This window comes from Ambystoma mexicanum, chromosome 8 (genome assembly GCF_040938575.1).
Source record: "Ambystoma mexicanum isolate Mex_15411 chromosome 8, UKY_AmexF1_1, whole genome shotgun sequence".
Taxonomy (NCBI): domain Eukaryota; kingdom Metazoa; phylum Chordata; class Amphibia; order Caudata; family Ambystomatidae; genus Ambystoma; species Ambystoma mexicanum.
In genome coordinates this window covers 230,662,558-230,685,611 of record NC_090929.1, presented here as the reverse complement: position 1 = coordinate 230,685,611, position 23,054 = coordinate 230,662,558, and the positions used below count along the sequence as shown (strand labels likewise).

Sequence of the window (23,054 nt, the reverse complement as noted above, 5' to 3'; positions counted from 1 at the left end):
CCCGGAGTATATTGCACCTATGGCTCTGCGCATTGTTTCCCCCATCCTCACTTTGCCCAGTACCGCAAAGAGAAAGCCCCATTCCACCCTGTTGAAGGCTTTTTCAGCATCCAGACTTAGTAGGGCCTGCTTTCCGGGGTTGCCCCTCGTCTGTTTTATGAGGTCTAATGTCTTGCAAACTGCATCCGGACTTTGTCCTCCGGATATAAAACCCATTTGGTCTGGATGTATTACACGGGGAGCTTTAATTCTAGCCTCGTCGCCAAGATTCTGGTGAATATTTTTTCATCGACATTTAAAAGTGAGATCTGACGATATGACTGCCACTGGGCCGGGTCCCTCCCTTATTTTGGAAAACCGATATCAATGCTTTACTGAATGACACCGATGCCTTCCCTGTGTCGAGGATATGATTATAAGGTGTTGTCATGTGCTGTACTAAGATTCCTGCGTGTTTTTTATAGAATCCTACAGTATATCCATCTTCACGTGGGGTCTTGCCATTTAGGAGTCGCGCAATTGCCTCATGGATTTCCTCCTCTGTGATAGGGGACTCTAGGTGTTCTATCTCTGGTTGCGTGAGCCTCGTCATGTGTACCCCATCAAGGTATGCCCCCACTGTCGGCTGCTTCGGATTCATATAGTTTTTCATAATACCGAGCAAACCTTTCCGCTATATCTTCCGGCCAGATTTTGTCTCCCTTTCCTTTTACCCCCCTCAGTATCACCCAATTTATACACCCATCTCTCTGCCCTTGGAGTCTAACCGCTAGGAGTGCATCTACCTTAACTCCCTTTTCATAGTATTTCAGCCTTAAGAATCAAAGTTTCCAAAGGGTCTCTCCCATGCCCAGTGCTTTGAGTTCTGCCCTTTTGGATAACAGCCCTTCCCGGATTTCTGTCTGTTTCCTGTTGAAGCGTGCATCTTCTACTCGCCCTTTTGAATCTCCTTTTATGAGCTTGTCTTCTATCAACCCCCTCTCTCTTCTCTTCCTTGCCCCCTCTCGGATCAGAAGACCCAGCCACGTGGCCTTGCTTGCATCCCAAACCACTCCAGTGCCCACCTCCCCTGTGTCGTTCAATTCGAAGTAGGCAGATATTTCCTTGGCTAGCTGGTCTGCAAAAACCTGGTCTCCCCACAGCGACTCGTTACAGCGCCATGTACCTTGTGGCCTGTGTAGGCCGGTCACGTCTAGGGTCATGGTTACCATGTCATGATCCATCCATCCCACCTGCCTGATGCTGCTCCCTACCACCCTCTCTGCCTGCTCCATATTAACTAACAGGTAGTCGATTCTTGAGTATGTCTAGTGGGGCGCGGTGTAGCACGTTGTAGCCCTCCTCTCGTTGGTTCTGACACCTCCACACATCTACCAGGCCTCGTTGCTCAATGGCCAGTCCCAGGTGCCCCAGTTTGTCCACTCTCCCGCCCTCCGAGTCCCCCCTCTCTTCCTATGCCAGGTTTCTCTCAGCCAGGAGTTAAAATCCCCACCCATTACGTACAGGTCTGCCTCGTGCCCCTGTATTATCTCGAACGCCTCCCTCAGGAAATTCTGCTGGTCCTGGTTAGGAGCATATATTGCTGCTAGTAGGATTTTCGCTCCCTCTAGGATACCCTGCAGAATCAACAGCCTCCCTTCTAGCAGGGTCGTGAGCTTGCATTTGTGCAGTCTACACTGTCTGTGGAATACTATGCCGACACCCCCTTTTTTGTTGGTACTCCGGGATCCCCAGAATACCCGTCCTACCCCCCCCTCTTAACGCCTGTTCTTCCCCCTGTATTAAAGCCTTTCCGAAATTCCTGCACTGTCAGTGACATTTTCGTAGGTGAGTTGAGGTTTTTCACATTGAGTGTACCCACAGTTAGACCCATTCTCATGTCACCTTCCCCCATGGCTTGTGTGGCTGTGCTTCCTTTTCTCATCTCTGTGTGCGGTGTTGGTTGCTGACTGTCTAATTTGTCCCATATTATGATGACCCAGCTCATTTTCGTGCATGTATGTGGTTCCGGTGCCGTTAACGAATTCGTAACTAAACATTTCAACTAGGAAAAATCCGAACTTGATTTGGTGTACTGTGGTCCTAGAGACGCCCCTTCTCTCAGAAGGGGCCACTTTGGGGCGAGCATGGTCGCCCCCGTCAGCGAATCTCCCATAGTACTTGTGGCATTTGCCCAGTCTACAGTTTCTGTGCTGTGGTTTTACTGGCTGTTTAGACCTCCAGATCGATGTTCGGTCGTTCTTTCTGCATGGAGGGTGGCTTTCGGGGGGAGGGCCCTGAGTCTCATGTATTTCCTCCCCGATTGTCCCATCCTTCTCTGGGGGCCTGGAGCAGATCGTCCCCCTTCTTCGCTCCCTGGCCGGTCCTGGGAGTTTTCCAGCTGGGCTTCTGCGTCTGCCGTGAGGTGCCGAAGGGCCTGCTCAGCTTCTTCTACCGATGTTGGGTTGTATTCCACTCCTTCCATTTCAAATTGTAGTGAGAACGGATATCCCCATCTGTACCGGATCTCTTTTTCCCGTAGCCATGTCACAAGGGGTCTGAAACCTCTGCGCCGTGCCAGGGTTAGGTTGGATAGGTCCTGGTATATAGTCACCTTGGAACCCTCAAACTCTGTTGCGTTGTTGCTTCACCCTGTTCAAAACTTCCAGCATATCACTGTAGCTCAGGAATATAGCTATTATGGATCGCGGGCCATCACTGTAGGGTCTTCTTCTTCTGCGAGCCCCCTCAGATTTACCTCCTTCTGCCTCAAAGAGCTGATTTATCAGGCTGATGACTTTCTCCTCCACTTGCTTCGTGGAGTCCCTTCTGCTTTCCTTTAGTCAGAGTATTCTTATATTATTACGCCCCTCCCCATTTTCAAGGTCGTCCAGTTTAAGCAGTATTTCCTCTTCTCCAAGCTCCGACATCCTCGCATCTAGTTTCATCTCGACTAGGTCTACATTTAATTGGTTGTGTTCAATGCCTTACACTTTGGCCTTACACGGTTGTCATTCTGCCTGTCAGGAAGGCTTGTATGTCTCCTTGGAGGGCTTTGATCTCCGCCAGGATGTGTCCTGTGTCTTCTTTTGTGGAGAACTTGGACATGTCCATTCCTGTTGCCATTGTGGTACTGGAGATCTCCCCTGTCATTTCTGTTCTTCTTTGTGGGCGTCAGGTCCCTGGCACTTTCACCACTGTGACGGTTTCACCTGACGCGGTTACCTCCTTTCCAATGCGGGTACCTCCTTTCCAATGCGGGCTTCCTGTGGTCCTTGACTTGGGTTCTGGCGGAGGGTTCTCCTGCTTTGTGTAATTTGGGCTTTGTCTCGGCTCCCCTTGTCCTGTAGTTCTCGAGTCTGGCTTGGTGTGCTCCTCTCCAGGCCTTGGCTTACTTCAGGCTCTGCTCTTCTCTGCTTGGGCTTCTCTCCCTGTATTTGGAAGCAAGGGTGAGTGATTGATTATCGTCCACTCCCATTCTGCTGGGTTCTGCCCCCGGCTACACTCCCGCCCCCCGTTCTGTTCCTGTGCCTGCAGACTCAGTCTGCGTGTCCCAGGCGTGGTGGGGGGTGGGGGGGACCTTTTGGGCTATCTCTGTGCGCTGAGGACCTGTATGGCCACTGCCTTCTCTGGCTTCCGTTGTTGTGAGGCGGTGTGTCACCGCTGTGCTTGTTGCCCTGCCCAAGCACTGCGTTTCCCTCCTCCGGTCCAGCCACACCTAAGCACTGTATTACCTGTGGGTCCCCTATTCCGTCTCGCCATGGGGTGCAAACTCGCCTGTCTTCGATACCACGTTCTGTATCGTTGGCTACTTCAGTTGTGTTGTGCGGGTGGCGCAGGGGGTAGCCCTCGGAGGGTATACAATTCCGCCTAGGTGGATGGTTGTTTTAGAACACCCAGGTGCCTTTCCGAGACCCCTCTGCCCTCTGGACTGTACTGGCGGGCCTCAATTACTCCTGCTCTCCCTCTTGGTTTGTGCTGTCCTTTGGTGCCTCTCCCTATTGTGGGTGGCATGAGCCGGGCACGGTGGATGCGGAGGGGCACGGGTGCACCTTATGATAGCACTTTCCTCCCTCTGGGGCGGGTTCCTTCTTCTGCCTTTTACATTCACCCCCTTCTCTTCTTTCTCCGGAGCAGGCCTCCTCTGCCATCTCTCACATTCAATACCAGTGGGTCGTTGTTAGGCAGAAACCTGTGCAGCTCCCTTTTGGGAACACTGCAAAAGATTTAGGACTACAGGTGTTAGCAGTAAACCCACTTGGTAGCAGTCTGTACCACCCAGATTTACCTGGTAGCTGTGGCTGAGCAGTCAGACTTCCCTCAAGAAGAGTTAGGCAGTATGCAAAGTATACACAATAGTATACACAATAGGCACTCAGATACAACAATACAAGCAAACGCTGACCAGAGCTTTGGTATCAAAGTATATAATTATTTATTTAAAAACACACTGTTTGAAACACCCCAGCACTCTTATCGTAAAATACTCTAAACACAGTTACTATTATAATATATACAACCCTTGTTCCTTATCAGATAAGTCTTAGTTAACACCATTTATTTTCATACAGAGGTGAGTGCTTAACTATAGATGGCACTCCAACAAGTTCATGAAGAAGGGAGGGAAAAAGACAGAATATGGGAAGGTACACCACTCTAAGCTTTAGGAACACTATTAGCAAGGCAGAAGAGCAAAAGTCACTTGTGAGCCAAAGTCCATAGGCTGGGCCCACTCTTAGAGAGAGCAGAGAGCAGAGCACAAATGCGCCCAAGATCACAGTTACCCTAGGCTTAGAAAGTCTTGCAGAGAGTTCGAAAAGATTTCAGAGAGGCTCAGAAAAGTTTAGCCTGGGTCTCCCAGGCTAACCCAGGTTCGAAAGCCGGGGGCTAAATCTACCCCGTATAGTCGGTGGCAAGGGAAGCCGGGTGGGACACGGTACCTTAAGTGGGAAGGATCCTCCAGCGGTGGCAGTTGTTCCTGGCAGTGGGCGCAAGTCTCGTCGTCGTCCAGGGGAAGAGAAGATCTCGACTTGGAGGAAAGATGAAGGTCGTTGCACTGCCAGGGAAGAAACCAGCCGCTGAGTTTTCTGGTTAAAGGTATTACCCGGGGTGCTTGGCACAGGCAAGGCGGCCACGAGATACGTCGGGAAGGCGAAAAGACGGTGAAACTGGTTATCCCCACCAGTCAAAGGAAGAAGACTCTCCGGCGGGAGATCTCCTCTGTCGTTGGGAAAAGTGGTGAGACGGTCCAGCAGGGCTCCACCGGTGGTGTTGTCGTGGCAGGTCGGCTCAGCTTCTCCCTCGTCGGATTCTTAGGTCCTGTGGCGACTTCTGAAGTTCCAGTCCCCAAAGCCCTGCTTTTATGCAGAAAACCCCCATTCACTCAGCCTAGCTGTCACTCAAACATGCTAAGTGGTGAGCCGGCCCGCTCACCACTTGGGCCAATCAGGACGGAGTGCGACTTGAGTTGCCTAGGCAACTCAGTCCAGGGTGCATAAATCCCCCTCCACCCCTCCTAAGTACCCCAGACAGAGTGGCACCACTTTGAAGGGCTTCTGTGGAGAAGCCCGCCAAAATGTGGAACAAAGGGCTCGACTTGGGTTGGAGTCACAGAAGAGAACACAAACGGCATTTTTGAACCGAGTTTTGGCAAAAAACACCAACCGGAGAATTAATATTAATTAAATAAACCGGCGGTATGTTCGAGGCTATCGTAATTAAATAAATAAAGATGGTAGCCTCGAACAATGGGAAAATCCCATAGAGAAATATTTGCGGTTGAATATAAAAAGTAGTATCCACTGCCACCAGACAAAACTCGATCAGGGGGGACGGAGACGTGCCCCCTCGACTAACAGACCCCGGGGCAATTGAATTGCCCCAGCCAGTACGTCCACAATATGATGGTTTGTACTGGTTCTGGTTAGAATTTAAGACTAGTAAAGTCAATGGTGACTTTACAGACCCTGGGAGACAGTAGTCAGTCCCAGGGTATGGAGTCTATACTGGGGGGTCACTATGACACCCCTGTGTTACTGCACTGAGGGTGCTGTGTAACACACATCACAAAAACACATGAAGCCCTATGGTGTAAAAGACCCCATAGCCCATTAAACACATCTAGAGTTAAAGGAACACACTCAAATCATGTCCAAGAGTGAGGGTAAAAGAGTCTCACTCTTGGCAGGAGAAAAAAATAAACCCCAAAAATCCGGAAAAGCTGCTGGGGGACTCACTAGGTTAGGAAATTCAGCCTAAACAGAGAATTCTCCCTAACAGTCGTCTCACCATGTGTGCGGCGGCTCGTTGGCGCTGGCGTTTGGGGCCGGGTAAGCTGCTGGCCCCCAGGTGCTCTCTTGTCCAAGGCGAGCTTGTCGACTGCTCAGTGCGTGTTCCCCTGCAACGGGCAGGGGGCAGCTTCGCACCCACCTCCTCTCTCTGTCTCGGGGTGTGCGGCTCTCTACCCTCAATTCAAAGGATCCCCAGGCTCCTCACCTTTTCATTGTGCTTTTCCATTCCTTGTACGCGAGGCCAGCCACAAACGGGGAGGTCCTGTCGGATTCTGCGCCAGTGCCCAGGGGCTGTTATTGTTCACCTCCCAGCCCAGTTGTGCTCCGCTTCCCGCGCGCAGGGGTTCCCCCACTGGGCCCGGTTGTGTGTGTGTGTGTGTGTGTGTGTGTGTCTGTGGCGACTCGATAGTGCAGGTCTCTGGGGTCCGGTGTGCTGTTGGCCACCAGGCACTTTCTCATCTTGGGCGGGCAGACCAGCAGCTTGGTGTGCGTCTCCACGAGTCGGTCAGTAGGCGGCTTCACACACCCTTCTCTCTCTGATCCGGAGTGTTTGGCTCTCACTTCAGGGCACTCCCGGGCTCTTCACCGCTTTGCTGCTCTTTTCTCGCTCCCTGCATGCGGGCTGGCCACAATCAAAGGGGGGCAGTCGGGCCTGGCGCGGGTCCCCAGGGGCGATCACTGGCCTCCTTCCAGCTCAGTTGTCCTCTGTTCTCTGTGCGACGGGAGTTCCCGACGGGCTTTGTTTCTCTGGGTCCAGCGGCCGACAGGTCTCTCACTGCGCCCCTCTGTCATTGCACGCACCACCGTGTATTCGCTCCTGAATCTCGTTTCGAGGTGTGGTTTTCTCTCGTTCTGGGTCCAGGAGGTTTCCTCTACGCTTGGATGCGTTCAGATTCTGTGTACTGGGACTAGTATGCTCTATATCATCTTCCTAACAACCATTCTAAATTGAATGCCATTCATACCCCATATGTACATCACACACAAAATACATCCCCAATCTCTGATGTTGTACTAGGTAAAACACCCAAACAAAATCTCGAATCCTATGCACCCCAACTCCCATAGTGCCTCAGGTAATGAGACGAGGGAAAGGGAGAAGGAGTTAATGTGGATTGAAAGAAAGCCTAAGCAAAACATGCAGACTAGTTGTTGCAAGGTGAATCGGCTGCACAGGACATTCAAAAATGGATTTTACTGCCAATCAGAAGTTGGAGAGAGGAGACACTGCTGGGGCAAAGCGAAAGGCAGAAACGCTGGGGAAGGCAGATGCTAGGGAGCAGGGAGATGCTCTGGAGCTGCGGCTTATCAGCAATCCGCACCTGAATGGTGAGAGACCCAGAGGATTGTGGCAGGCTCCAAGGTGAAGCTGTGAGGGGACCAGCGGCAGAGAAGCTGTGCAGGACACAGGACAGAAAAACAACCACTTTACCGGCAAGTGAAAACGCGACGCAGGGAAGAGCTGAAAGCGGTTTTGTCAAGCGAGCAATGCCATTCCAGCATTGTGACTTTGCTGCAGCGGTGTGCCAGAGGTCAGAAAAGCTGTGAGACAACAGTGAGTTGGACCAAAGAGTGGGAACCCTGTGGTGTACCGACAAGTACACAGACAATTGAAAGAGTATTTTGAATACTGACCAAGTAAATTAAAAAGACAGAATTTGCACAATTCCGCATGCCTGAAATGTCAATATGGGGAAAGCTGGAGAAAATGTGATTATAAGCAGATGAATGTTGATGATGAAGCTGAAAAACAAGATTTGCGCACGTCTCGATATATAAGTTGATATGGGGAAAGATGGAGAAAGCATTGCCATAAGCAAATGATTACTGGCGAAAAAGTAAAGAAATAGAACTTGAACAGGTCGTCATGTGTGTTCAGGTCCATATTTATTTATTAAAACATTTTATAAACCGCGACACATGCTCAGAGGTCCCCGAGCGCAGACATGGAGAACAGACAGGACAGATAGATGAATTAAAGGAGAGCAGGAAATTCAGAAGCAAAGAGCAAAGGAGAACAGGACAAGAGCAGGTTAGTCAGGCGGTAGGTTAAAAAGATATGTCTTCAGTCTCTTCTTGAACTCTACAGTTGTTGGAATGGCTCTGAGGCTGTAATGAAGTAAGTTCCAGGCAATTAGACTTTGGACATCAAAGCTGCGTCCGCCAGCTTTGGCAAGTTTAAATCTAGGCTGCACAATCTTGAGTTGGTTCTCGGACCTGAGAGAGCTCAAAGGAACATAATGCAAAAGGCGATCAACAAGATATTTCGGAGCCAGATTGAGAATACATTTGTGAGTCAGCGTAATGACTCTAATCTTCACGGGCAGCCAGTGAAGATCCCGCCTGGAAGCGGTTATGAGCTTGTCTAGAAATGCCTGAGATGGCCACAAACTGCTCCACTCTGAGAAACCTGAAGAGATTAAAAATTAAGCTGCGAATAGCCACTAAGGAGGTTGTTGCAGTAAAGACTAGAGCTGGAGGCCACAATCAAGAGTTCTGTCTTCTTAGTGTTTAGCACCAAGGAGTTAGTGGCCATCCAGGCATGAATTGCAGAGTAGATGGAGTTAAGGTTAGCCAAGAGTAGGAGCCTGTGAGCTTTGACGACCTGGGGGGGTCATCGGCATAATTAGCATACTGGACACCCAAGTAGTCCAGAAGTTTTAAAAAAGGGGATAATGTAAATATTGAACAGGGAAGGGGAGAGAAATGATCACTGTGGGACACCACAAGTAATTGGGGTGGGCTTCGAGGAGGCCTCACCAACACTAACTTTGGCGTTGCGTGGACCAAGAAAAGAGGAGATCCAGTGAGACGCCTTGGGAGAACAACCTATAACAGTACGGAGTCTGTCCTGTAATAGTGCATGATCCACAAGATCAAATGCAGAAGACCGATCCAAAAGCATCAACATTGCTGGTTGTCCAAGATCAATGATGATCAGTAGGTTTGCCTTAAGGTCCAACATGACAGTCTCAGTGCTGTACCCCGTTCTAAAAACCGAGTGGTGAGTAACAAGAATGTAATTTTGTTTGATAAATTTCTGGAACGAATTATATGCCACTTTGTCGAGAATCTTTAGAAGAAAGGGAACATTTGTAATTGGATGGTAATTATCAACAGAAAAGGGATCGAGATTGTCCTTTTTTAGAAGAGTGGTGACTCGAGCCTCTTTAAGAAACAACAGAACAGACCCCTTAGCAAATAAGAGGTTAATATGTTTAGTAACCCATGGACAAAGCACGTCCATGCAATTAATAAAGAGTGGAGGGGCAGGTATCGCCCTGGCATGAGGTAGGCTTCATGCTGGAAATAGTTTGTAAAATAGTGGTTTCAGAGCAACGGACAAAAGAGAAAAGGGGAACTGTGGCTTTGGAGAGGCTCGGTTCCACATTGGCTGTGTTGGGATTATCCCTGCTAAAACATGCGTCCCTAGTAGACTGGATAACACTAAGGTGAGTGTTAACCTTATTCATAAAGGCATTATGAATGGTTTAGCACCAGTCTTCATCTTTTACTGTGGTGGATACAGAGCACGGCTTACCCTTGAATTTGTTCAGGATGGCAAATGATTCATTAGAACTGGGAGATTTGTAATTGGCCAGTGTGATGGAGTTTTTTTTTTTTTCTTTTTTGCACGAACAGCCTTGGCCGTCCATTTCTTAAGTCTGAGGTGGATTATGGCATCGTCAAACCAGCCTTTATTTTGATGGTTTCACACTTAATAGAATGATTTTTTAAGGGTGCTAGCTGATTGATAACCACCTCAAGAGTGTTGGTAATATGAAGAGCTAGCTCATCAAATTTTACAAGTCCTCCAGGGCACCAAGCTTATCCAGAATCAGAGGGGGGTCGTTTTTCAGGGGTTGGAGACTTCCAATTACGTGTGTGAGCAAAATATCTGGGATTAGTGTCAAGTTTGGCTGGAGGCCCTGGTAGATTAATTCGGAACGAGAGCAGGTGGTGATCCGACCAAATGCAAGGGGAGATAGTCAGATTAGCTAACGTGAGGTGGTGTACAAGAAGCCAGTCAAGAGTATGTCCAGCAACATGGGTGGGGCTTGACCCTTTTGGGAGAAGCCTATAGCATCCAAAGCACATAGTAAGGAAGCAGTAGTATCATCGGGAGGGGCGTCAAACCAATAGTTTGTCGCCCATCACCAAAACTGGAGAATGGGTCTTAGTAAAATTACTTAACAGGTTTAAGAACTGTTCCTCAAGAGGGAAGAGTCCTCTTAGGTCTATAGATGATAATAATGGCAATCAACATATTTTCAGAAATTTTCAGTTTCACCATTAGAGATTCACAATCAACGGGTGATTAGTGGCGAATTGGATGGTACTGACGTGAATTAAAAAAAATAAAGCTACTCCACCCCCTTGACTGCTGATATGATCAGCACGGAGGAGAGAGTAGTTATTTGGAACAGCAAGTAATGCTTCCGAGGTGGTGGCTTCAAAAGCCATGATTCGGTGATTGCAAGTAGATCAATCTCTACTCCGTGTGCTCTAAGAGAGCGGGTATTAAGGAGGGCAGCTTGAAAAAAGGTGTCGATAATGGATGGAACCCGGGCAGATGGGCATTTAACTACCTTAGTATTAATGATATTGCAGTATTCTGCCGGTTTAAGGCTAGGAATATGCAATGTGGTGGTAGCAGTGATCACTGTGGAAGACTGGTCCTTAATGGAAGGCGGAACAATATCAGAAGCTGTATCGTTGCATTCTGGTTGTGAAGTTGGGATGCAACAATCTGAGACAATAGAATCGATCCGATAAGACGTATGCAGGAAGCCCACTTGCAGATCATCATGGGATTGAGCTGACAGTCTAGCTTTCCTGTTCCTTTTTTTTTACTCCGAATCAGCTCAGTCCGAGACATTGAAGGAAGCAGAATGTGGTACAAATCTCTCAAGGTACTTGTGTACGATAGTGACGCCCACTGGGGATCAGGAGGGAAGTGCAGCACAGATGACACACACCGGACCCAAACCGGTTTAGTTGCACCGGGGCAGTCGCGCCTGGAGGCGGACTATGAGTGACAACAGAAACTACAGTGTTTCTGGGTAATGTAGTCTTGGAGCATGCAGAGTGTGACTGAAGAAACACGGATTAAAATTGCTCTAGGACAATAGATGCGGCACAGCAGGCAGGAATATAACACTGGTCCAGACAAACTGGGAACAATTACAAGGCAAGTATTTTTAAAATACAAACAATTTGAAATATGTGCAAACAGCAAATAAAACGGATCTATGGTAGCAATAAAAACAGACTAAAAGGTAAACGAAGTAAAAGTAAATTATACGGGCAAGATATGTAAAAATACACAATCAAGAAAGCCACAAAGAAACTGGGCTTAAATACGGGAACTAACTGGTTAAGTCACTCCGGGGGAGCTTGGAACAAGTTAAATCCAGAGTCAATGAAGTATGGAAAGTACAGGAGTACAACTGTGCTATACTAGGAAATAAAGAGGACATTGAAAGCAGACCTGATACATTCAATATATCAGGCAGTGAGCCTTTTGGGGGAAAGATACCTGGCAGGAAAGTACACCAGGGGATCTATAGAACCCAGAAGTGGATACCTGGAGATCTTAGGCTGGGGGTCAGTGATGACTTCAGAAGATTCATCAAAGAGCGATTGTGATTTTGGCACATCCGTGATGGACAGATATTGTATTAACTTTTGTTATGCTGGACCCTGTAGGATCGAAGTATCTTTTTGTACCAACCTCCTTTCTAATGCATACAAGCTTAACTGATTATTTGCAGAATTGAAATTAAAACACTTGAACTCATCTTTGGCTTTTGGGTGTTTTGAGGCCATCTATGACTGGCCGCAGCCTCCTGGGCACAAAGAAGCCAATATGGGGACCTGGAGAGCAGTTGTGAAAGATGGCACAGGAAGATGGCTGCCTGATTCCTGAACTGGATGAGGTCCCTTGTTTAGTAGCCGTTTTACTCCTTACTAAGGGGCATACCTCAAAGATGATAAAGCTCCATGCCATTGAATATAGTGGAAAGTTTATACTTTAGAGCGGAGGTCTTGTTGGAGAGAGCAAAGCAGTTTGATGTGCTGTGCGATAATATGCGTGTGTTGAGACTGGAACTGCCGAGTGTACTGCAGCATAATGTGAAACCAGTCAATGGAGCTTCTGTCAGCACCTCGCTAAAGGCAAGATTGGCGAGCTCTAGGCATGCGAGGAGACGCCAGAGGAGAATCCTGGAGATCAGTGTGTCTGATGAGCTTTGCACTCTGTAATTCTCATAGGAGTACTTTCCGTCTGGAGGCTGAACTCGGTTAGTCTTACCTTGTCTGGCTATTATGGACTGAAATACCTGTGCTGTGGAGTTATAGAAGGGATATGCAAAACCCTGCACTTTAGGCTACTTTTTTATTCATTGTAGGCAACATACTTTTGTAATACAGGAAGCCACAGAATACAGGTCTTGTTACATACATCTAGTTATAGATTGGCAACCTTTCTTCTATACACTGAAGTGTCCTGCCTCAAAACGGGCACATGTTTATTGGTTATACTCCAGCAATATTCAATCTGAGAAAAAAGATTTCCTATGTGAGGCTATGCACATTCAAAATCGGCAGTCCTCACAGATTCCCAATACTGTAATGTTTGTGAGGTACACACTTTGTGTTTTTATACAATGCTATATTTTAATTAATTCCACATTCATCATAGAAAAGCAAAATTTTTCACTTTGTGTTATTCATTATTGAATTTGTGCTCGTAGTGACTTTTTAGGTGAAATTGTGTCATTCTTAAATACATTTGTGCCAACATGTCTCTGCACATGCTATTGTTTCGTCCATGCTTGGGCTTTGTCAAGGCTCTTGATACTTTGTTTGGTGTGTCAATTTGTGTATTCAGCAGTAAACGGAGCCGTAAGCGGACGGGATCGAATGCAGGGTCCTCGAGTACTCCCACAAGAGATTGATATAAGCAGCTACAGACAAGAGTGGCAAATGCCAGAAGATGGATTGCATGCATGTTTAGCCATACGATCTTTAATCTGGACCCCAGAATAGTGAATTATCACTCCATACCAAAGAACCACGGAAGTCTTCATTCAGGAACGAAAAGAAACAGAAACCCCTAATTTCTGAAACAAAATCTATATGTTATATCAAAGAAATGCATGCGTAAAATTTAAATTTGAATCAAATTGACAATCCAACTAACTTGGATCAGTCGGGTATCAAGTGAATACAAGAACACAAAAGAACACAAACCGACTAACAGTGGGTAGAGCGCACAGACTGATAATATTCACCAGAAGCCAGAAGCGTTCAATATTCAATCTAGCCATTGTGTTTCCTGCCTGTGGCTAACTAAAAAGTCTGTTGCTATGACCTTTCAATACTTTGAATCAGATTATCAAACATAAGTGCTCTGCAAACCGAACTGCTAATCATTAGCATTGTTGTCTTTTTCATTTGTGTGATTGATACCATGTTCTCCTTGTTGGCAAATGAGCCTGAACCACAAGCCGTCTCACATAAAGCAGAATATTCTCAAAATTCAGTGGACCCTGTCTTCGAAAAAAAATTTGCAACAAATTTGAAGCATTGCGCTTGAAGGTAGATTCCATTGATAGGGCTGCGACACAGGCAATTCTTCAGACTCTTCCAGAAGATTTGAAGTTAGACTGGTTGACGTGGACAACAGAATATTAACATTGAATTAAGAGATTTTAAGGTCTTGAACATTTACAATATATCTTTGAGGAAAAATGAATTAGAAGATTGAAGCAGACCTGAAAATATCCTTTTCGAATGGATTGTGTCCTCCCATGTATTTCTTATCTTTGCTATTTCCAATATCCAGCTTGCTGCCTCACATTTTTTTTGTTTCAGTAGAGGGCGCTGTGCGTCGAAGCCTGGTCGAGTCGATGTCCCTCGGTATAAGTAGCATGCGCAGGGCCCGTTGGCCTCTGTTGCATTTTTACGCGCTTCACAGCTTTGGTAACGTAACGCCTTAGTTGCTAGTCAGAATATACTTTGCATTTCTTCAAAAATCTTTTGAGTTATCGATGCGATAAGGTATCTTCATCAGCATCGTCCACTCCTCGGTCTGGATTTAAAAAGTGCCGGGACTGCAGTGCTAAAAATGTACTTGACGGACCCGCACAAGATCTGCCTGTGGTGTTTAGGGTCAAACCATCCATGTTGAGAGTGTGAGGACTGCTGGTCTATGACGGCCGAGGCCTTGCGAGAATGTGGAGGGAAGTTGGAGAAAGGTAAGCCTCAAAATCCCCTTCTACCCCGTCTAAACGTAAATCGTCAGACGAGTCGAGACCAACGTCTACGTGTCGAAGGAGATCTAAACGTTCCCATTCCAGAAGTGGTTAGCATCATTCCTAGTCTTCAACGCATGGGGAAAAAAAGGCGCCATAAGTCGCCGTCCACTTCGTCATTCAGTTCTCCCAAACGAGTCATTTGCCCTTCTAAATCTAGTACCCCAGCTCAGTGGGAGGAATTCAGACTCTGCATGATGGTGTTCAAGAACGCGACCTTGCCCCCCTCGACAACACCTAGAGGCTTTGCTCCAGTCGAAAGGCCTAGGAAGCATAAGAGTTGTGCATATTCAGATCCGGCCATTGAACCTCCGAGAGAGAGAGATCTCACCCCTCGACGCGAGAGAAAGCCTCTTCAAAACATAAAAAATCAACGTCATCGGCGCTGAAGGATACGGCAGGTCCGAAAAGTGCGTCTTTGCTGTCGGCGCCGGTACGAAAGGAGAAGCCATTGACGCCTCCAGTGTCGACCTCCTCTACGCCGTATGTGTCAATACCTTCGATGCTAACGTTGAAGCTGTCGACATCTTCAATGCCATCGACAATTGTTGAAAGAACGTTACCATGGGTAAGTAACTTGTTCTTTGGTGTTGCATACCCACAATCCTTTGCTCATTTGGCTCTCACCCGGAGGTGAACTTCCAGTGATGGGTACTGGGTGGCGCTGTGGCATGTGTGACCTGGCTCATGTGGCTTACTCTGGCAATTACAATCCCTAATAAGGGTGTGAAACCAGGTATGCAGTTGTGAAATGTCTTTCTTGCGTTACTTAAGCCATGTATAAAACAGCACTGCCCTATAGGACCAAGACATGTTCCGGGCCAAAAGGCTTGCATTTATGCTAATTTGTATACCACAGTCCCTTGCACATGTGGCTCTGTAGTGGAGGTGAACTTCCAATGATGGTTATTGGATGGCATTTTGACATGTGTGACTTGGCTTGCATGGTTTTCTCTGCTTTCACATTTCAGGTGGGAGGGGTTTTTCAAGGCTTTTTAAACCCAACATAACTTTGCTCGTGTTGCGAAAACCTTGTAAAGAAATGTGCCAGTAGCTTTCATGATTACTTGGCTTCTGAAACTGCTCATTTTGGTCAAACCGCCACTAGAAATCCAGAGGGCACACCGGCTTACAATAAAGAATCCAATTAAATACTGTTGCATGCCAAAAATCCCTTTCTCTTTGAAGCGAACACATTTTTGTCTTTCGTCAATCTTCTCTAAAACAACCATGGACAATGGGAAACTCTTTATAGATCTATTTTGCAATTTAGAAAAATAGATTTGAAATATGGCCTTCTTAAACCGGCAAAAAGATGGGTAAACCGGCTGAATATTTCAACCCAAGTGATCTCCAAGCCTTTTTGACAGCACAGGAAAATTAGGCAATGGATGTTGCAAATTTATCCTCAACTGTGAGCAAGTGAAAGAATGCAGCTGCGCTCGCCGAAGGGAAGACAGCTGGGAAAGCTTTAGCTACAAACAACGGAAGGACACGCTCCCCATGCAACCACAACCAGCTCTCTCAAGAAAGTCCTCTATATTTGAAGATTGCATCAGATATCTCAGTTGAAATAAGTGGATTTCAGAGAATTTACTCTACAACCTAATTTTTGTGGAACGTTGGCTAAAACTGTAGATGGATGTCCTCTTAAAAGCCCTCTTAAAAGCCCTCTCATCATGTAACTTTTCTACAATACACATTGAATTTTCAATAGCAAAACATGCCTTCATAAGATGGAAAATGAATGTTGGTCAGTATAAAAATCCCACAGACAAAAATATTTTGAGAAATAAAGTTAGAAATTATTTAGTGGTTAATCAAGGATCTTTAGTCTTGCTAGGATGATTATGAACTTAGTCTAAAAGCATATATTACGAGTGATGTTACAGCAATCATCTGCTGCCAAGAAGCTGGAAGCTTCAAAATTCAAACCTTGGAAAACACAGTCCCACCTTTGACCTCACAATGTGTTCCTCCACTTTAAGATGCACTAGTGTACAAAGTTGCCAAAGCAAACTATTATTACATCGTTCACTTTACTAGGAAGGTGCAATATGCATTGTGCAGTATCAAATAAACATGTTATGGACAGGGACAGAAAGCGGAAAGATTGTTTTCTTCAGAACCTCAATATTTGCCATCTTAGGCTGCAGTCCCCTTTCTGGTAGGTAATGGTTTGCTGCTGCCTGACAACTTCAATACATTTGCAGGTTTTTACTGTACTCTATATAGTGGACATATTGGAGGAAATTAATGAAGGGAATTACTTTATGGATACACTTAATCGAAGTTCTGCATATTAAGGCCAATATCATTTAATACATTTGGATTTTAAGATATTAGCAAAGGACTTGGACTCTAGGTTGCATCCATTCTTGCCTTATTTGGGTCACCTATCTCAGGTGGGATACATACCTGGTACGATAGCCAGGAATAATTCTACAGATATTTAAAAGCGCTTTGGTGAAATACAAAACGAAAACAGCCTTCAATAGGGTAGAGTGGGGCCATTTAGTTAGAACAATGCTTCGATTTGGACTCGGTAAACTTTTCTGCACAAAATGACTCCTGCTAGTCATTTGTAATGGACATTTGTTGGAAGAATTTGAGATAACAAGAGGGACGGCACGGATGCCCATTATGTCCACTTCTGTTTCTACTTGCTATGAAACCATTGTCCATGGCAATATGCCAAAATGTAAACCTTGCAGGAGTGCAGACTCCAGCTGGGGACACAATCACTTCTGTATGCAAAAGACAATCTTTTAACACGTATAGATCCATTGCCTTCTATTTGGGTTCTAATTGATGTAACCTATTTTTCACTCTTTTCTGGTTACAAAATAAACTGGCACAAGTTGGTAGTGCTGCCAACAAAAGCCCACTTAAATCCATTCCCTTTCAATTGCTGCCAACATGGCTGAAATATTTGGGATTATGATCAACCTAGCCTACAAGACACTTAATTGACAATTTAACCTTCCTTTGAGCAACAATCACATCGGACATCACTTGGGGTGGGGGGGGCGTGGGGGCGAGGGTTGGAGTTCTCTCTTTGGTGCAGAAAGGATGATATTACCTGAAATGCATTGGGTACTGAATGTTCCCTTTACAACCAGATAAACATTACTGTTTAATATACAAAAAGAGATGACCTTTTGTATCACCTATCAATACAAGTGTAGAATGCAAATTCATATTTAGATGCTTGAAATGATCATATATTTAATTTTATAACCTGGTTTTTCATGTTTCGCGTCTGGTAAATATTTACATTAATGCATCACATGAAGCAGCCTAGCTAACAGTTGAGAAGTATTTGATTTCTGCATAGCTGTACAAGACACTACTTTATGGTCAGAGAAAAATCATTGACAATGCACCAGATACAGCTGGAAGAAAGTACATACTGTGCTATTAGTAAATCTCTATTTACATTTACAAGCTCCCTTATGGGGCAGTTGCAAATTGAAGATTGAAAGCAATACTTTCTTTTGGACTGTTTGGAATCACTCTATTCAAGACTTATGGAACTATGATTAGACACTGTTCTCCATTCAAGATTTGTGAGATCATTATGACCTTATACACACAACCATGTTTGGCAATTGTTACAGCTTAATTATTATGAGAGCTAAGGGTCTCCCATGTAGCTCTTCAAAGGTCACACTATTCCCAAGCAGGCATTCTGAAAATGGCTTTGGTGCAGTTTTTCTATAAAATCCATAAAGAATGAATGATGGGCCCCTTTCACTTGTTCTGCAATCTGTATGGGAGAAACAATTTGACTACCCCTTTTTTGAAGGACAGTGCAATTGTGTGCCATCTAGTCATAAAGAAGGCCTTTGAGAAGCAAGGATATATTTTAAGATACTGTATCATTGGCCTCTTTACAGTCATCAGAGATGTTCTTGGAAACGATGAATGATGTAGAAGAAACCATTCCAATACCGTTGACATATTATGGGACTGTCAATATCTTCATCCGTACTGGAATAATGTTTGGACAAACATCTAAAGGACGTTGGGTTGCTCACCTCTCATTTACACCACACGTAGCCCTTTTACATAATTTGTCGAATATGAAGAATTTGAAACAGTGGGGCAGATGGATGACAACCGCTTTGATAGCAGCTAAGCTATGGATTTTAAGATTGTGGGGTAAATTGGGCACACCATGTTTCAAAACTAGGTAGTGGAAATGTCTAAGCTTTCCTTGTATGAGAGAGTAATGTACAGATTACGTGATGCTTGATTAATGGGGCACATTGTATATTTTATGAAGCCACGTACAGATAGTTCTTGGCATCTTGCTGTATCAGAAGAAACCAGAAGGATGAAGAGGAATTTTAATGTTTTGTAAAAATTGTCTCCCACCGTTAGGTATGTTTTAGTAAGCATAATGTCACGCACATGTATGCTATGCAGATTAAGAGTGTGTATGATACATATTCCCTTCCTGTTCCATAAACAAACACTGTTGACCATGCTATATATTGTTTTCAACGTACATAGTTCTTCTCTTGTGTGGTAGAGTACATTTGTTCCGATTTTAAATATTGTTCACATTTCGCAAAGGCCTTTGGTTTAAAGTGTCGTATCACAACATTTTTATATTTACGCAAGCTGTTTAGTTACACAGTGTAATGACAATTGGTTTCATTCACAATAGTCTGTAACTCAATTCGTGCATGATTACAAATTATTTTATGATGTACTTATTCATATTTTGCACTCCCTAAATGCTTAGTTTTGCTCTAAATTGGCTAGACGCCTTGGATTGAGCCAAATATTGTTGTTCTCTAGAATTGTTAAGAATAGACATTGTGCAGTTTTGTAGTACCAAGTGTTGAATTTGTGTTTATCTCCTATGGAAAACCTTAACAAAGAGTAATTTACGAAAAAGGAAGTCAATACCATGTATGGTTGCATACTTGTTTTTCACATAAGGGAATTAATTTAGCTGCGTAGATCGTTCTGAATTACCTAAGCAAAAGTGCCACATAAGGGCTCTTGTTCGAGAACAGGTATGCCTTGTAATACAAAACTACGGGCAAAGTGCCTGGGTTACTTGACCCTGCTTCTTACTACCACCATTTACAAGTTTCACGCAGCTATGTAGGCTTGGTTACTGATCTACAGAACTCGGGCACCTTCTATGCACTGAAACTCAGAGGCTTCATTTTTCTCGGGGAGCACAATGCAAAGTTGCAACCACAGGCAGTGTTTGGTGAGGAGCAAGCAATTGGAGGGCTCACATAAGAGCCACAACTCAGGACTTTCAGCCAAACACCCATCAGCAATTATATGTTGTGTATTCAGGCTTGATGGGTTGGGCAGAGAAAAGGCAATATTCACCTGATGTGAGATCACACCAATGGAATATGAAATCCACGTTTCATTAATGTGACCATAGATATGGTATTTAGAAAAAACATGACTTCCCATGAACACCAAAAACAAATGAACTGCCTTCATATGTCACTGTAAGGTATTTATGTTTCTTTCTTTTATTTTTCCAGTTGAAGATGAGTCCTGCCCTTTTACTCCACTTGCTGATGAAGATAGTGTTGTTTTCAGTAAGCTTACCTATTTAGGGTGTTCATCAGTAAATGCCCCAAGAAGTGAATTGGAAGCTCTAAGGATGATGGCTATACTTCGGAGCCAATGTGAAACGTCTCTAGATGTTACTCTTTCGGTGCCTAATGTATCCGAAGGGACTGTGAGGTATGTAACTACGTATCTGTTCTACGTGTATGATTTACACTCGCTGCATGTTGCTCAGATATTTAGATGTATGAATTCAGGAATTGTGTTCTTTTTTTTTTTTAAGACAAACATTTGTATTTAGCAGAGGTCTACTTTGATTGAACATGTTCTACCCTTTTTGTTACCACTTTAACCTACCTGTGTAAAAGTCCATCTGCCCATTTTTTACACATTTTCTGCATGGTTTTTTAACGTATCTGGGCTTCTCGTTCCATTTTTATAAAGGAGTGCAATCACCCTCATTCCACAAGAGGTGAGATGGTGGCAGCTGTCTTTTTAAAGCACATGGATACCACCTTAATCCGCTTAAGGTTGTAACTCGTCCTGAACAAAGCCCCCACTTAAAATATGAAAAACACTCTTAACAATGTTAAAAGCTGTCTCTAGTCAAACACATAATGTTCACAATTGTAGCTTACTATGAGGGGGCTAGTTCTTTGTTTCTCACCTCTGTTAGGCCATCATACCATTTAATAAACATTCAAATATTGACTTTTCTCGGCAAGATGAAAACGTTTCTAGTGTAACTCCATAGGGGCTTATCCTCCATCCGACTATGGTGGTAGTGGAAGGGGGCCAGTAGAGAAAAATCCCTCCCTTCTAAATCGCACTGTAAATCACCACTAGCAGATATGTCTTGGCTTCCCCTCGACCCCCCCTCATACGAACACATAACTCCTACGAGGGCACAGACCTAAAGTAAAATCTTCTTTATTGGATCTCAAAATACCTTGCTCAAGAAATGCAATATTCAAATGCGAGTTTCACCACGGCTAGCAATCGTTTTTCACCACTCATCGGTTATTAAGCTGCACTGAGCAGTCCATCGCTCCTCTCAGATGGTTCTGCATTCTTTTAGAGACACCATTTCATAGAGTATTACTTCTTTCCTCCCTTTCAAATACCAAATATGAAATGCTCGTTTGAATGTGACCTGCTATGTTCTTGATTAATTTCAGAATTAACCCATTTGGGTCCATCTTAATCTGTCCTGTATTGCTTCATGGTTCTTAGCACAACACAATAATTATTTACTGTTAGAGTTAAGTGTTCCAAATTGCTGGGAGCTTTTTAGCTCCTGCATCTAGCCTAGGAGAGCCTGGTTAGCATGAAACCAACAGCTATAAGGAGCTGGTTTTGGCTCCCCAGGCCAACTGGTGCTTTATATACATAAATATGCGACATTAACTTCAAGTATTTGAGAATGTTAATAAAGAAGAATTAGGACCTATAAAGTACACCTTTAAACATAAAGGATCATACATAATGTACACAAAGTTAGTTTGCCTCTCCTGTAGAAGTCAGATTATTTGTGGTGCACTGTGTACTCGCTACTGATTGGCACGTGCTAGCTCCTCCCTATTGGGCGATTCCCGGTACCCAGGAGCTGGTTTTAGCTCCTGCTCATTGAATCTTAATTTTGAACCGTGCGATAATATACATTATTCACAGTGCTATGGTTTTCCAAAATATGTAATAGTGGCAAGTGTTGCATAAAAATACAAGTATGGCTTTCTGTTAAAACACCTGCTTGATGATGTTTAATACTTTTGCTGTTCATACAAACAGTCAAAGGCTTAGTTTTAAAGAAGCTTTTGGCAGATGTACAAAATGGCTACCTCACAACAATTCTGCGCTGTGACTTAAACAATACCTTACCTTTTGATGTACAAATTGGGTGCAATGCAAAGAATCTCTTGCGTCTGAGGTGCACACAGGCCACCTCATTAAATATTAATGAGGCTGGCATAGCATGTCCTTATTGCGAAATGTAATGAAAGCAGGAAAGATTGCTTCTCCCCATCTTGCATGTCTTGTTTCTACTGCATTCACCTATTACACAGTCAGCTAGTGACTGACTGTAATTTTTTGACATTTGGCTTAGCAGTCCCAAAGGAACTCCTTGGAGCTTTGCCTTGGCATGACAATCACCTGCGAAATCCTGAATGCTTCACGGGAACTCGGAACACATATCTCGCCCATTTTGCTCAACCACAAACACACTGTGTATTAAACGCACTCGCACTAATATTTCTCGTCTTCACAGGCATCAGTAATTTGCTCTCCACTGATGGGAAGTTCTTTTTGCTCATTCTACACATATCCTATGTGGATACAAAATTATTCTAAGCACCTCCTCCCTTTCCTTCCCTGCCATTTATCTATCCCAACTCTTGATGTTTGTCTAACCTTTTCTCCAAAGTTTGCATCCTCTACCGTTTGCCCTTATCTCCTCCCCTGCAGACCACAGTCTGGATATCCCTGGTGGGGGCACAGTACGCATCTATCCTGCCAAGCATCTGCTCAGTTATACCAATGGGGCACCATCAAATCGATAAAAGTAAATTGGCACTAAATGGGAAAGGTGGGCCAATCATCAGTTTTTCAGAACGATTTGGTGGTAGGTCAGTTTTGCCAATGATGTAGATTTATCAAGCTCAAGCCTCATCTCCCCTTTGTGTAAACTTACTGAGAATAGCTTGTGTTAAGATGGATTTCCAAAATCTTCCCTAGTGGGACGATTTTGGGAGGCCACCCTATTTATGGTAAACAGGGGAAATCTGAATTGAAAAAAGTAGCAGAACAGTCAATGCTTAGTCTCAGGAAAAGTGTGAGGGTGGTCTAGGGCTACAATGAGTCCACAGAGACCAACACCAGTAATTCAGGTTGGACAGTAAGTATATAAATATACAAT

At 44.7% G+C, this 23,054-nt stretch overlaps 1 protein-coding gene across 5 annotated transcripts in view; it reads left to right on the top strand.

Moving 5' to 3' along the window:
- RABGAP1 (RAB GTPase activating protein 1) overlaps positions 1-23,054 on the top strand; it is a 3,038,993-nt gene that overhangs the window by 406,727 nt on the left and 2,609,212 nt on the right. For all 5 annotated transcript variants that reach the window (XM_069609645.1, XM_069609642.1, XM_069609641.1 and 2 more), the window contains one exon: positions 20,113-20,317. In XM_069609645.1, coding sequence (XP_069465746.1) covers positions 20,113-20,317 — 205 coding nt within the window. The remainder of the gene's footprint in view (positions 1-20,112; positions 20,318-23,054) is intronic.